This window comes from Epinephelus fuscoguttatus, linkage group LG21 (genome assembly GCF_011397635.1).
Source record: "Epinephelus fuscoguttatus linkage group LG21, E.fuscoguttatus.final_Chr_v1".
Taxonomy (NCBI): Eukaryota; Metazoa; Chordata; class Actinopteri; order Perciformes; family Serranidae; genus Epinephelus; species Epinephelus fuscoguttatus.
This window is the reverse complement of record NC_064772.1, coordinates 26,562,275-26,578,110: the sequence shown is the minus strand read 5'-3', so window position 1 is coordinate 26,578,110 and position 15,836 is coordinate 26,562,275. Positions and strand designations below refer to the sequence as shown.

General features: G+C 42.4%; 1 protein-coding gene across 3 annotated transcripts in view; it reads left to right on the top strand.

Annotated features, from left to right (window-relative positions):
• The window catches only part of ctnnd2a (catenin (cadherin-associated protein), delta 2a), a 363,304-nt gene that overhangs the window by 231,448 nt on the left and 116,020 nt on the right, over window positions 1-15,836 (top strand). For all 3 annotated transcript variants that reach the window (XM_049565221.1, XM_049565224.1, XM_049565223.1), the window contains one exon: window positions 10,761-10,893. In XM_049565221.1, the coding sequence (XP_049421178.1) occupies window positions 10,761-10,893 (133 nt within the window). The remainder of the gene's footprint in view (window positions 1-10,760; window positions 10,894-15,836) is intronic.

Below are 15,836 nucleotides of genomic sequence, written 5' to 3'. Positions count from 1 at the left end.
CACTGATCAGCCACAACATTAAAACCACTGGCTGGTGAAGTGAATAACATTGATCATTTTGTAACACTGCATTGTTCATCTGAGGAACCTTGGCTCCTGCAATTCATGTACAGTAGATGCCACTTGACATCGCCTGGAAATCCAGACTCAAATCTAGAAATATTTTGAGTCTGGCCCTCACCGATACACCCTTCCTACCCAAGGGGCGGCACTAACTGATGCATTTCAAATGCCGCTGCACACAATTGGATAGCACGATAGCCAATCAGAGCAAAAAACAAGGTCACATATTCATTGCAGTAAGCCCCATTTGTTTGCCGACCAGTGGGGCTAACTGATATATTATGCTTCTGCCGTATCCCGTCGACAAAACGGCAAAAACGTCCTTCCTGGAAACGAAGGCTTCTAGGGTAGTCTTCTGTTGCTCTCTCAAGGAAAAAGATAAGTGTAGTTGGCTTAGCGTTTCTTCCAAAGCTAAATTGAATTGACGCAGTCCTGTCGTCATCATGTTACACCGGCCCAGAGCCTGCCTCTGTCAGACTGATCTGATTGGTCCGAGTTATGATTCAATGGGCTCTGCTCGTCAGGGCCAGATTCCCATGCAGTGCAAATTTGAATTTGCTAGGGGCTGGGCATCTGGATTTCCAGGTTACACTTGACATGCTACACCCACCTGAACGACATTGCAGACCAAGCACACCCCCTTATTGGCAACTGTACTCCCTGATGGCACTGTGCCCCCCCCCCCCCCCCCGCAGGATGATGCGCCATGCCATATCACAAGAAGTGCTCAGGAATGGCCTGGGGAACGTAACTAGTAGCTCAAGGCGTCAACCTGACCTCCAAATTCCCCAGATCCCAAACCGAACATCCATTGGGCATGCCGGTACCTTACCTCGCAACCCACAGGACTCAAAGAATCCGTCAACAACACCTTTGTGCCAGACAACACAGGACACCCCCAGAGGTCCTGTCTCAATGCTTCAACAGGTCAGAGGCCCCGCTGTAGATCGGACTTGACTCTGACCTATCAAGGACCTCTGGGATGCCAGTTTGTCCCACAGATGCTTGATCAGATCTGGGGAATTTGAAAAGATGGCCGATACCTTGAGCACTTTGTCACATTCCTTGGACCATTCCTGAGCAGTTTTTGCAGTGTGACATGGTGCACTGACTTGCTGGGGGGCTACTGCCATCAGGGGTACTGTTGCAGTGAGCGGGAGCACCTGGTCTATGACAATGTTTAAGTGGGTGGACTGCATAAAGGGGCATCGCTATGAATGCGAGGACCAAAGGTTTCCCAGCAGAACAATGCATTGCAATGAAATGATTGATGTTCTTCACTTCACCTGTCAGTGGTTTTAATGTTCTGGCTGATCGGTGTATTTGACGATATACTAAAATACTAATAATAAAAGATAAATCTATAATTTGTCATGTAATGATGTCATATCAGAATGTATTAGTATTGCTCAAGGTCTCTTTTAGGTTTGCTAGTGGCATACAGTGCATTTCATCACCAGCTCTTTTCCCACCGTCACCTCTGTCTCTGTCCCATTCATGTTAGTCAGTCTCATTCAGCACCTCTCATTCTTCTCACTCTGTCCTTTGTTCGCTTTTTATTCAACCTCCTGAGCCTCCTATTCCCAGCTGGAAGATGCCATAGAGAAAGCGTATTGATTTTTCTCTTGGTCTGTGTGGTTGCTGCATGGGCTTCAGATGGAAAAACTCCAGACTCATCTAAGAAAGAGAGAGAGGGGAAACGGAGATGGCAGTATGTGCAGACAAAAGGAAGGTGAAGAAGGAGGAGAGAGTCACATGTGGCTTCTCATACTGAAGTGATGAAGAGACTAGTCTTCCTCTATTATTTCCATTCATCATTTCTCTCCTTTGTGCGCTCTGCAACTCATTCTGTTGCTCTCGGTCAAGGCCTCGTTTCTCCTCTAGTTTTTTATATCATTTTGTTTGTCTTTGTCGTTATGATTTATCTTGTGTGTGAAATCAATACTACCAGCTCACTTGTTTCCATTGAGAGAGTTGATCTGCTGTTACAAGTCATTTCCATTTGCCCATAAGTAACCGGGGAGCAGCAAGTAAGGACGAGGAGGAGGAGGAGGAAGGTGACAGAAGATGGGATGTTTTCATTGCAGCTGACTCACCACAGATTTTTTTTTTTTGGCCACAGTTTATTTCTGGATGGGTTTCATCCCAGGCTCCATCCACCCATCTCTATCTATCCATTTGACTGCCAGGCTATTACGAGCATCACCCTCTCTCTTTCTCTCTTCCCCCACCTTTCATTGATCCCCTTTACCGTGGCGGGGATTTGTGTTCGCTTCTCCAAGCTGCAGAGGAGCTCCACGCTGTGTTTTTCTTTTTGGCAGAAGAGAAGAGCATGTGCAGAACATGCAACATTGTTGAAAGGCATAGAGCCAAGACGGCGCAGAGATGATCTGGGACATAGAAGATATTGGAGTCATTTGTCAAGCTGTTTGTAATAACTTTAAATACACAACTGCTCCTAGAGCTAAGATGGGCTGCTTTGATGCTTCATTTTGTACACAAGATGAAGCCAATATCCATAATGAGTTTGTATTGATATATCAGTAATATCATGCGTGGATAATATGACACGTGACGCACTAAATCAACACATTTAGAGTTACTGGAGAAGCTGTCCATATTCTGCTATCTATCTGCTTCAGGTCAGGTCTTGGCTGTCCTGGATGACACTGCCAGAGTCTATTCAAAACACTGCTGTGTTTTTTATAAACTGAAATCAGTAGCATAAACCCAATGGTATCGCACTTGATATAAAATTGTTTTATCAGGGGGACGTTTTTCCTTGAATTTTTTTATGCTGTGTTGGAAACTATAGGAAGAGTCAGTGCTGGAGGTAGCACACTTGGTGATGAGGACGCTGATGATAATAATGATTATATTTTATTATTTTATTTATTTTTTTTAGCTTTATGTTTATTGTATTAATATAATATTAATATTATATTATTATTAATTATTTTATTTTATTTTATTTTACTTTATTTTATCTAAATTTATTTTATTTTATATTATTTTATTTTATTTCAGTTTATTTTATTTTTTATTTATTTTTATTATTATAATTTTTTATGTCATCTAGGAAGATCTGCCACTGGGAGGAGTAGATGGTGTTGTCAGACGTTATATCAATAGGATCAACACTCAGTGAATAAACTAAGCCCTATGATAAGCTAATATGGAAAGGCTTAACTATACAAACCAGTGAGCAGTGATAACTAGCATGTCTTTGGGGTCATCGGGTGGGAACCTCCTTTCAATATTCTTAACTCAATCTAGTAAAGGAACTATAGTGAGGCAGTAGGGTGTGAGGTAAAAAAATTGATAATCATAAATTCTTGTCCATCAGTACCACTCCTAGCAGTTGAGTTGAATCCCGCCGCCCTGGCTGTACATGCCAAAGAGCAACTTAAACTTACCTTTCACGAAGGACACATGAACAGAGCTGACTATTCTCCTGGATAGCATCTTAATTAAGTTGCTCTTTTAATTAAAGAGACCCAGCACTGCACTTGGAGTCAATGTTGGTGTATCTTCACCTGAATCTTAGTCTGACTGCTGTTTATTGGTGGAATTGCTGAAGTCTCTCTTCTGTATTGACTTTAACGTCACTAATGCACTCCACCTGAAGATGCATGCGGACATGCGTGCACACAGGAAAACAACGACACACACAACCTGCAGTCCTGTTTAAAGAAGAGCCACATTTACTTGCGTCCAAAATGCTCTATACTTCTTCAGGTTATTGACATCCATGGGGAGAACATATAAAACAATATGATAAAAATGTGTTCTGGAGGGAATGAGAGGATGCACACGTGAGATTGAAAGAAAAAGACAATAAAGAAAAGGGTGCGTGTGGACTTCTAGAATGATTTAATAGGCAATATTTGAAAAGTGCGCCACTTGCTACTCTGTCAAAGTCAAATACTCATTCAGCTCCTCTGGAGTAACGGGAGAAATTTGATCACCAAGGCAGTAAATTACCTAAATTGCATTTTCTCTCTTTCTGCTGTTCTTCCTGCTTTTCTTACTCTATTCTCTCACTCTCTTCCTCCCACACGCCCCCCCTCCCTCCCTCCCACTTCCTCTCTGCCCCCCCTCTGTCCCAACACAGTGATGAAGATTGATGTTCAGGTCCTAATTAGCATCTGCTTTTGTATGCACACTGCCAGTCCATCCATTCCTGACCCTCCAATCAGTTAACAGACATGACAGGCCTTGTCCAATCAGATTAAGGCCAGCGGGACAGGCTTCCTGTGTGGAGCTGTCACTCCAGATGCATTGTGGTCCCTGCTGATGGATGTGATTTGGACTAGGAGACCTAAATCATGTACCCCCTGTGTTTCTGAAATTGGGTGTACAATCATGCTGCGTGTGAGGAAGCAAACGAATGAGATCAGAAAGTGCTGTGTGTCGGTGACTGTGAAAATTTTGTCACTGAATAAGGTTGTTATTTGAATTAATATGATTTGATGCAATATCGGATTTATCCCTTTGAAACCACATTAGTTTTCAGTTCTGGTTTATCTTGTGACACCTGTGGTAACTGGTGTCATGATGATGCATCTCAGTGTCGCAGGCAGCTGACAAAGAACTTGTGAATGTGTTTACAGCACAGCCGAGCTTCAAACATCTTATCATGTTCTCATAAATGAGACAGTCTGACACAGTGACACTGAGCTCATGATTAAATGTTCTCTTTTGCATAACATTAAAGTTGTGCACATACAGACTCTTGTCTCCTTTTAATCCCTTGTGTTTGGGCATGCAAGTAATAATAATAAGTCTCCTCTGAAGGAGTTAAAGATACATTTATTGGCTCTTTCTGAAAAATGCCAACTGTAAGTTGTATCTTAACAGAAGAAGAATTGTAACCTTTGCGGGGAGGTCAAAGGTCAGGGTCAGTTACTTTTCTGAAGTTGTTGTTCAAGGGAACTTCAGGACAATGGACGCCTCTTCAAACTTCAAATGCCTGGACATAACTGACCCTGTGGCATTAGCTCATCTTTGGTGCCATGTTATGCATTAGTGACATCACCTGAAACCAAAGACAAGCCAGTTGACCAGATCACAGTGATTTGGCACTAATAGAGCGTGGATACCCGACCCGAGCCAGATGGGACCAGTCAGAACCCGACAGGTTGGGCCGGGTTCGGATACCAATTCAGAAACTTTGCTCAGGTTAGTTTCAGGTTTGGCCCACTTGATGTGCTGCTGTGTTGTGCGATGGGCTATTCAAGTGCTGGAATGTCTTATTTACGTGACAACGCCTGAACGCAACACAGGCCAGTAGTTTCATTTCCAGGCAGGAGGCGGTAAATATTCAGAGTGAACCAATGAAAATGGAGGATGCTAGACAAAACTTGCTATCAGGAAAGTTTTCAAGCTGTAACCATGATAACAGTAACTACTGTATGTCAGGTAACAAACTGCGTCGGACTCGGGTCAAGTTCGGACTTAGAAATCAGAAAGTCTGTCGGGGTTGGTTATAACTGGCCTGGACTCGGGAGATATGTGAAATAACCAAACTTGTTTACTTCTGAGATGCAAGCGCAAGTGTTTGATACCTGCAGGCATTCCTTTCCGTCGGGTCAACCGCAGGATAGTCAGCTTGGAGCCCCCCTTCACAGATGTTTCGCCCCTTGAATCCCAGAACATGTCAAGGTGGTGGGGCAGTGGTAGGAACGTCTCCCTACCGCCCTCTGTGGCTGGCCCTAGGATCCTTGGTTGCCTGACTTTGGACCTCTTCTTCTGAGTCACAGCAAGAAGCTCCCATTCTTGAGTGCCTTCTTTTACGTGGACCCAGTGACTCCGAGGGTTTTTGGAATTAATTTCCAGCTGTAACTGCATTGTTTAAAGATATATAGTTAAACACAGTGGTCTGACCTATTTGACGTTTCTGTTGTACTTATTTTAAATACTGTGTTGTTTTGCTGGTATCTTTGATAAACAAAATCTACCGACATGGAAGCTAAGCAATGTACTGCTTTGGACAGGGGCCACAGCAAAACATATTTTAGCTAACTAAAAAGGTCATTATCAACCTAAGTGGCCACTATTGGAGTATTTTCTCCACTTTACCTTACACACCAACCAATGGAGGCAGCGGTAGACCAGCAACTCCCGTGTTTTGTTAAGTAAAATTACTGTTCTTTAATGAAGTCCAGTATGGCCTCAGTTCCCTGTTCAAAGTGCTGTTTGACATCATGGTAAAGCAGTAAAAGAATATATTGTAAAAGGAAGTGTGGTTAAGGCTGACTTTGGCACAGGAGATTGGGGGGTTCGATTCCAGGTCAGGGCAGGTAACACATATCCTGTCTGGACCCTTAGGCAAGGTCCTTACTGCTGCTAGCCTACCTCAGGATGAGTGAAACCACAAACACAAGAGTTCACCTGGGTCAACAAGGTCCGCGTCAACCTGATGACAATTGGGCTACTGGAACATTTCGTAGATGGACAGAGGAGCTGTTGGAATGCTGCTCCTGTATAACAGCAACATCAGGAAGAAGGAACACGAACAACTCGGAAAATACCAAGGGCTGAGAGAGCAGCTAGAAAAGATGTGGGGAGTAAAGGCAACAGTAGCATTCGGGGTTGTGACCCCCAAACTGGGAGAGTGGCTCCAGCAGATTCCAGGTACATCTGAGGTCTCTGTCCAGAAGAGTGTGGTCCAAGGAACAGCTGAGATACTGCGCAGAACCCTCAAACTCCCAAGCCTCTGGTAGACAACCTGAGCTTGAGGAAGACACAGCACCACCCCCATGAGATGCCGGGGTGAGAGGGATATACTTTTTTTTTATTCTCCAGTGGCTTAAAACTGACCAGTTGAGGCAACGTTTGAACAGCATGGTTTCATTTTATGTACGTGATACGGTGATTTTTTTACCCAGACGTTATTATTTTTTATAGTAGATGACCCGTCCAGCGCCTTGCTTTTCACCAGTTAAAGTCAAGCACGTGTGTGTTTGACATCTTGTAGCTCAGAAATCAGTTCCTCACTCAGAGTATTGTTTCATTACCAACGTCACCCACCTCCCTGTTTAAGTGTTTAATTCATAGTGACTGTATCCAAGGCCATTCCACTCAGCTGCCTTTATGTGCAGTTTGACTCTTCATGAACATGAGACACTAAACTTCATAACCCAATCACACTCATCTTTTTTCAAGCTTTGTCGCCATGTATCACATCCTTCAGTGCATAATTCATCCTTACACACTTTGCCTTTGCCATTTCACCCACTTGAGTTCATGGATACAGGGAACATGATGATAAAGGATGCAACATAGGGGAGATGTATTGCTGTCACTCATGTCTCTCCCTCCACCCTCAGCTCTCCTCAGCCAGGGGAATCAAGCAGCTTGTGTGGAAATCAGCTCTGTGTGTGTGTGTGTGTCCAATCAGTGGTTTTTCAGATTAGGTGAGCTTTGTTTTCTCACTCTGTGTGTGTCTACACACATGTATCAGTGGTCATGTTGGGATTTCAGATAGAGGTTCGGCTGTCTCATGAGACCTGGGCATGAAAAGAGAGAGATATGAAGAGAAGTTTTATGAAAAGAGAGAAGTCCTTTGATTAACCTTGCATTTTCATGTGTTGTGTCACATTTTGCCTCCCGCCCATGCATGTGTGTGTGCGTGCATGCCTGTGTGTGTGTGTTTGCCTGCATCAAAGCCCCACCATCACACAGCATTCTTTGCCTATGTCCCAGTTATATCACTCTGTCTCTGCCTCCACCCTCCCTCCCCCACAATCTCCCTTGCCACCTGCCTTTATTCTCACTATGTCAGACTGCTCTCCTGCCATACCTAGTGTTTCCATTCAAAGTATTTCGCTGCATCACGCCTCCGCATGCCTCAAGAGATGGCAAAGTAACCCGTCTAACCAGGAACATGGAGCTCTGTGCGCCAACAGTGCCCCCTAATTTATTCTCGTACCCACTGGCGTGTCGTATCGAGGACACGTAACCCGGGTTCTAAAAAAAAAAAAATAGAGAAATAGGCAAGTCAACAAATTGTTCAGTGTGGCATTTATTACCACACAAGACATAAAATAACAGCATAAAGAATATGGCACACAAGCGGCAGCATATTGTGCTGCAGATTCCTCAAAAGTTGTGTGGGTATTTAGTGTGAGCTCGGCAGTTTTGTTGGCAGTGCCTCTTTGATCAGTTCTCCCTTTTGCGGGCTGCATCCCGCTCTGTTTGCATCCCGCTGTTTCACGTCGCTGGCTTGTCGCCTAGCAGTGCATCTACCAGGGCTGTAGCTCTCATTAGCACCTGTGTTGACATGACTGGCACCTCATCTGAGAGTTGTTTTCCTCTCTCTCTATGCCTTTTTTTTTTCGTATTGTTCCATCTCCTCCCAGCTTCCTCTTTGCCCGCTGTACCCACAGTTGCATTCAGCTTCGGCTTTTCCCCGTAACTTTGCTTCCTCATTCTCATTCTCCCTCTGTGTTTCACTCCTCCCGCTCTGCTCCTCTCACTCTGTCTCTCTCCCTACCAGGGGTTTTTAATTAATGGCGAGCCACGATGCTTATCTTATCAGCAGATCACTCTGCTTTCTATTAACTACACTGACAGAGCTGGGAGGCTGCAGGGGATGGATGACACACACAACACACACACATGCACGGCCATGCACATTAACACATCGTCAGATATACATGGAAGTACAGACTGATGAATCTGAGTACACTTCTGCGCACACACACACACACTCACACTGCCGGACACACAGAGACAAACAGGCACAGAGGCAATTGTGTCCACATAAACTCACATCATGATCCTATCTTAATCTTGCCACACACTCACTCACACACACATACACACACACACACTCACACATAAACAAACAAACTGGCCTGATGGTATCTGGCTGTGTGATTTAAGGGCCGTTGTTTGAGGGTCTCTCCTCCTAAATCCCCTAAATGCCTTGGGAATCCCTCCCTCTTCCTCCCTCTCTCTATCTCTCCTCTACCTCCCTCCTTCAGTCCTGCTTTCTGGCTGAACGAACACTTATCATTCGGCAGATAAAGAGCCGTCCACGCTGGAGCTTGCTTTATCTTTGAGAGCCATGTTTACTCCCCGTGAACGCTCTGCTTTTCACAGATGTTTCGTGGACCGCATTCGCTTGATCTGACAGAGATGAGAGTACAGTGTCGAGGCTTCATTTTCTGCTGCAGCAACTTCAGGCACACACACAATCCTTTGCCCCATCAATTTTAACTCTCCAAGCAGGGCAATTGTCCCATATTTACCACATTTTCATGTTTGGGGAGGCTGAGCTCGGAGGCAAAATAAATCAACGGTTTTCACGATGGCTTGATGGGGATTACAGTGAGCTGCATTTTGGCACAGAACAGTGAGCATGAAGGCAGAAACAACAAAATCAATCCTCAAACACCACAATCGATGGGAGCGGCAAAATTTCAACATAGGTTTTCTTCAGATGGCATTGAGAGTTGACAGTTTTCTGAAAGCACAGAGAGAAAGGGGGGGGGGGGGGGGGGGGGTCACAGAGAAACAGTTTACAGAGTGGTTATTGGAGAAAATATTACAGTAGAGGGTGGAGACACACATGGTGCACGACTGTACACACACACACACAGTCGCCCACACTTTCTTGCACAGTCATAATTTTCTCATTTGGGGGACCGTAGCAAAACAATTATCAGCAGGGGATAATACAATAAAGGAGACCATTTCCTGGGTATTACCAAGGGACAAAACATTTATTTCACTTTGTCCAGTGTGCTCATAGGAGTGTAAACTCCTAATGGTAGAAAGTATAGAACATAACTCACACCACTCACACTGCAGACAGCATGCAGGCAGTGGTAATGCTGTGCTGTGCAATTCCTCAAACTTTTTATCCCTTTTTCTAAGTTTCCTTAAAACTATTTTTGGGCTTGTGTCACTGCGTGGTTGTAATGAAATTATCTTCAACATTGCAATCCCAAGGATCTTCATTTTTCAGCCACCTTGGTTCAAAAACATTCATCTCTGAAGTTGTTGTTTGCGTTTCACATAAAATCACACGCCAGTCACAACAGTGTGATATGTGTTTTCCTTGGTTCTGCTTGGAGCCTTAGTGAGCGATGCTTGGCTACCGTTTTCTTACTTAAAACACAGCTATAAAGCTTTTATGAATTTACTATATGTTGAGTCATCTGGCCGTAGAGAGTTGAAGGACTCTGCAAGAATCACTGTGTTGTTCTTCAAGGGAAACCCGACTCTGATTGAATTGATTGTAAATAAAATTTGAGCAAAGAATTTTCTCCATTTAGTTGTAAAAGTGTTTATGAATGCCATCTGCTTAACCTGCCGGCCTCATCTTCACTTGCTTTACTTTCCTATGATGGGTGGAAATGACAATGTTTTGGCAAATTGGGCAGTCAGTGTTTGATTTGAATCATTTCCGTCCCGCTATGTCGCTTAACTTGTGAAGCCCTCTATTGTAAGAAGCGAGCTCTTCGGTTGAAAACAGAACAAAGCGGATTTTTACATTTAAATTTCTCTCTCATTCATACTCTGCCTTTTTGTCTATATATGTCTGTTTTTCTCTGTGTAAACTGCGTAACCATGCGAGTGAATGTGTGAATGTGTCTGTGATTTTATTTGACTACTTTCAGGTAATCTCGATGCTTTGTTGAAGTGCAGCAGGAAACAAGTGTCTCTGTCTTTCTGTGTCTGTGCAGAGAGTTTGGTTGGAGAGATCCGGAGCTGCCAGAGGTGATCCAGATGTTGCAGCACCAGTTCCCATCGGTGCAGTCCAACGCTGCAGCCTACCTTCAGCATCTCTGCTTCGGAGACAACAAGATCAAAGCCGAGGTTTGTATCTGTGCGTGTGTGTGTTTGATTAAGATCAGTGTAACAGAGACTTGGATGATATAAGCCATAAAAATCTGTGTATAAAGAACCAAGTGAGCACCTTCTTATGCGGTCCAAACAGCTCGGGCTGTTTTGCATTTTCCTGCAGCCACTTTCGAGAAATAGTGCTTTAACTAACCAGTTCCACACTGATGTTCTGCATGATAAAGCTCGCCGCAATCAGCATCCCTAAGCTGTGCCTTCTATTGAGCAGTATCCATCGTGGCAGTGAAGTTCAATTAGCCCCAAAGTCACAAGTTTGTCTCTCAAAAGCAATTTTAGAGGGGAGCCCCTTTGGAACTGTCTAATAAACCCTTTAATAAGGCGTTTGAAAACAATGGCAGCAGCACACTCACATCCAAATCCACACATGCACAAAGACTTTTTTTAACACCTCCCCACCCTATGTTACCCCCAGAATCAATTTACTAGTTTGTGCAAGCAAAGGCAATGACAATTTTTCTTTTCATTAAATTAATTTCAGTAGAGTCGGTCAATAGCTGCTGCTGCAACCTCATTGAAAAGTGATGCCACGTTGCTAAAAATGCTAATTCACACACAAACACAAAGGAGCCTGATGTGCAAACATGCTTAAAACACAATGCTAACACCTCAGTATTTAACCTGGGAAAAAAAATTAATATGAACTATCTGCAAATGCAGGCAATTAAACACAAAGACACAGCTAATATCCATTTACACCGACCCACTTATCCACCCCCACAAACAAAGACACACACGTACACACACAAAATTGCCATCACACTAACATACAGCAGCGTCGCACTCCACTCCCACCCCCTCATCCGCGCAGCTCTGAAAGAAACCTAAGTGTTCGTGTCTTTTGTAATGGGTGTAATTATTGCCTGAATGGAGGTGTCCAACAATGGAGAAAATAGCAACTGTATATTGACAGCAGATGCTTCGGCCTGCCTTCGTCAGTCTGTTTGATTGTCTCGTTCAGGGCCCAGGGCGCTGCTAAACACTATTTACCCAAATTAAATCAGGAAGAGATATCAACCAGCCAAAACTGACGCTTCGCATCACATCAAATAAAAGGCAGGCATTCACGTGCGTATATCTCCATGGCGCACGCTGCCACATGTGTATACAATGACTAAATGCAGCATGTGCACCGTGATGCAGTGAGACACTCGCAGATATATGCGCCCTCAACCGTACTTCTTAAATTGTTTTTAATGAAAAACAAACTTGACAGACGATCCCTACGCCAGATATGGGATATTAGTTTGCTTAAATATCCTTTTGTTGGAAGATGCTTTTATATTGTGACGAGAGTAATGAATTTGTTTTGTTATGATAAATAAGACCGTCATTTATTTTAAAGCCCTCACACCCAAGGAGCAAAGCAATGAACCCCTCGCTGTTGCCAATAGTGTTTACTGTTTTCTTTCCTCCATTATAATAGACTTTAGCATTTACATCACCAGAGTGGAAACAATCCGTCCCCCGTCTTTATCTCTCAAGTGTTCTAAAACTCAACCGCGCCTTTTATCGTGCCGCATTCGATCACCCTGAGAGGCCGTAACACAGGTGTGTGTGATCTGTGGAGCCACTGCATGAATGATGAAGCGCATCTTGGAACATCTTGACGTCTTTTTTTCCTCAGATCGTCTTTATTTCTGGCGGCATTCATTAAAATGCAATCAAAGGAAATTTAAAAGAGTTCAGGAACAAGTAAACATCTCATGGCCTTCTTAAGAGAGTGTGTGAATGGTCGTTGGTTTCACTATTGATGCTTCCTTACTTAACGTGTGTGCTAAATGTGATGAAAATGCCCCTTTTGTTCACTTTTGCTTTTCAACAAGTTTCAGGGTTGAAGAGTAAATGTGTGTGCGTGTGTGTGTGTGTTTGTGTGTGTCTGTCTGTCTTTGTTCTGATACAAAGGCTACAAAACATGCAGGGGCATTGACGTAGGAGAAATGCGATGTAAATTAGATAAAGTTGCTGACTTTGACTCTCGCTACCAGCAGGCATAGAAATGATGTTTTATTAACTCTGAGAGGCAAAGATAACTTAAAGACTTTTTTTCTCCTTTTCTTCACTGACCTGCTCTTTGGCTATACTGTCTATGGAGAAGTGTGATGGAGTTCTGTGATAATTCAGTAATAATTCTTTCTTTCCCTCACCCACACATCGACGTCTCAGTCCTGGCTCTCGCTCTTAGCAAGACTTCAACATAGACAGACATTTCATTGATTAAGACGACCAAGATCACAAAAACTTAAGGACAAACTCCTTCCGTTTAACAATTCTTTTTTAGATAGATGCTCTTTTTTTAGAGGATACTACTTGTGTGCATCCAATTATATTTAACTTGGCTCCCTGGGCAAGTTTACAATATCTTCCATCACTTGTCCTTATTGACTTCCATGATGTCAGGAGGCTGTGTTTAACTTTGCTTCACACAGGCGTCATTCCAATAAGCCAATAGGGAAAGTATTAAGAGCAGAGACCAGTTATTTTTGCTACAAATATTTGTATTTTTGTTAATTAATTGCAATTGATTGATTACTTCTGGGTGCAAAGCGGACAGGGTGGTAATTTTGCCACATAAATCAAATCTAATGTACCTTACATTTCCTATGAAAATTAAAAAAAAACAACATTTTGAACACATTGTTAAATGCATGACACATGGGCTGTGTCAGATATACACACAGCCTTCTAATAATTTTTTTTTGTTGTAATTTTTTTTTGAATTTAAAGACCAACAACATGCAAAACAAAAAATAAAAATATTTATATATACATATTTAAATATAATAAATATATATTTAAATATGTATATATAAATATTTAAACATAATAAATATATATTTATTTATTGTTTTTTTAAATTAAAAAATAAAATTACAAAAAAATGAATAATTACTAGATATTTATTATTATTTTATTATATTTAATATTTTATATATTTAGAATAATTAAAAAATCAACAACACACAACCAAAAAAATACACCACAAGTCGAAAAATCACAGCAAACTACAACAAGATGGACATGGGGAACGAGGACAGAGCATTATATACATAAATATGCGGATGTATGTATATACACCAAAATATGTATGTGCATGATACATATTCTACATGGTACATTTCATAAATATCAAATTATATATCATATTATGTGCACTGTAGTTAGCACCTCAGATTATAACAAAGGGTGCAGCTCATCAGTACATCAGGGTACAGTCGTATCAGCGCCTCATGTTTTCATGTAGATGTCTAGTAATTGTCAATTTTAATAAATCACGTCATGAAAGCAGTGCTTAGTGAGTGACTTCTGCTGTGTGTGTGTGTGTGTGTGTGTGTGTGTTCAGATCTGTGAGCCTGTTTTAAAAATAACCTTCGAGCAGTAGTTGAATATGCATGTCATTGGCAAATAACATGACAGCTTTGTTACCCAGGGATTCATATCAAAGCAGATGTCACAGAGGATTATATAATAAAGGGACAGTTAATGCATTTTGATTTTTTTTTCTCCCCCCCAAACTTGGCAGACCGTACAGATGATGTTTCCTTAAAGGACGAGGAGATCCTCTGTGCCTGGGAAAGCTTTCTTTCTCTTAGAGGTCACACTTTCGTCCCGCTGCATCGCTGTTCATTCCTGTTTTAGTTCCACAGGCATGTCTTGGTGCATATCTCGACTCGTGCAGGTACCCACTGAACATTTATATTCATTATTTAATCAATGCTTTTCATTCCAAAACCAGAGATGTCGTTTAAAAGTTTGACAGCTACTTCTACAAAATAATCATGACCCCAAAATTGAATCAAATGACGGTAATTTTGAAAGTGTGGCAGGTAATTTAAGCCATCATTCGACAACACGCCCTACATTTTCAGGATATTGAATAGTCGCCGAATGATTTTCTTTCTAATTAGATATCTTCAAGCAATAAGCTGTGATTTTCTGCGATTTTGGAGCTGCTTACTTAAAGCCCTCTTAGCTTTCATATAAAAAACTGTTAATCAGAGCTGTAAGTGGCTTATTACTTTCATAGCATGACAGTAACAGGCCAGTAAAGTCCTTTATCAGTTTTAATAAGCCAGTGAAACAAGAATTATTGAACTTTATATTTTTTAAACAAGGACTTCTTGAATGGCCAGATAGGGAGATTTCAGTCAATAGCTTGTATGGGCCTTTTTTGGGTCTTTTATTTTCAACCAGCCAGACAGACACAGATGGCAGGGGACGCTGAGCGGCTAAATACAGCTGCAACATGGCTGCTAGGCATCTCTAAGAGATTCTCTGCAGGGGCAATGAGTGAGACAGGGGTGAGAGAGCGGTGAGAGGAGCGAAAAAGGAAAAGAAAACAAGAAAATATTGCGTTGTGTTATCTTATCAGGTGATACTGATGCAGTCTGTGGCTTTCTGAAGTATGGAGAAAGATGATTAAGCAGCAATTTGTCTCTGGATGGCAGACGTGTGTGTGTGTACGCTTGTTTGACTTTATTAGTTCATGTAAGGTCATGTGTTTATGTTTGGTGGCTTCACATATGCCTGTATACTATCAGATGTACAGTACACAGTGTGTGTGTGAGTGTGTGTGTGTGTGAGTGAATCTCAGGGCAGATGGAGGTCTGGCCTCAGCTCAGATTACAGTTGACCACAGAGACAGCCTGGCAAATTCATCTTCAGCATCATTTATAGCTGCTTTAGACACACACACACACACACACACACACACACACACACACACCCGACACACACGCACATACCTGCACACTTGAAACAGTTACCTATACTTCACACACACAGTACATATATTCACAGGCCCACTGACATGTCAGCTCATGCATCCCCTTCAGGTCCAGCAACACACACACACACACACACACACACACACACACACTGTGTCGGACTAAAGTTCAGTC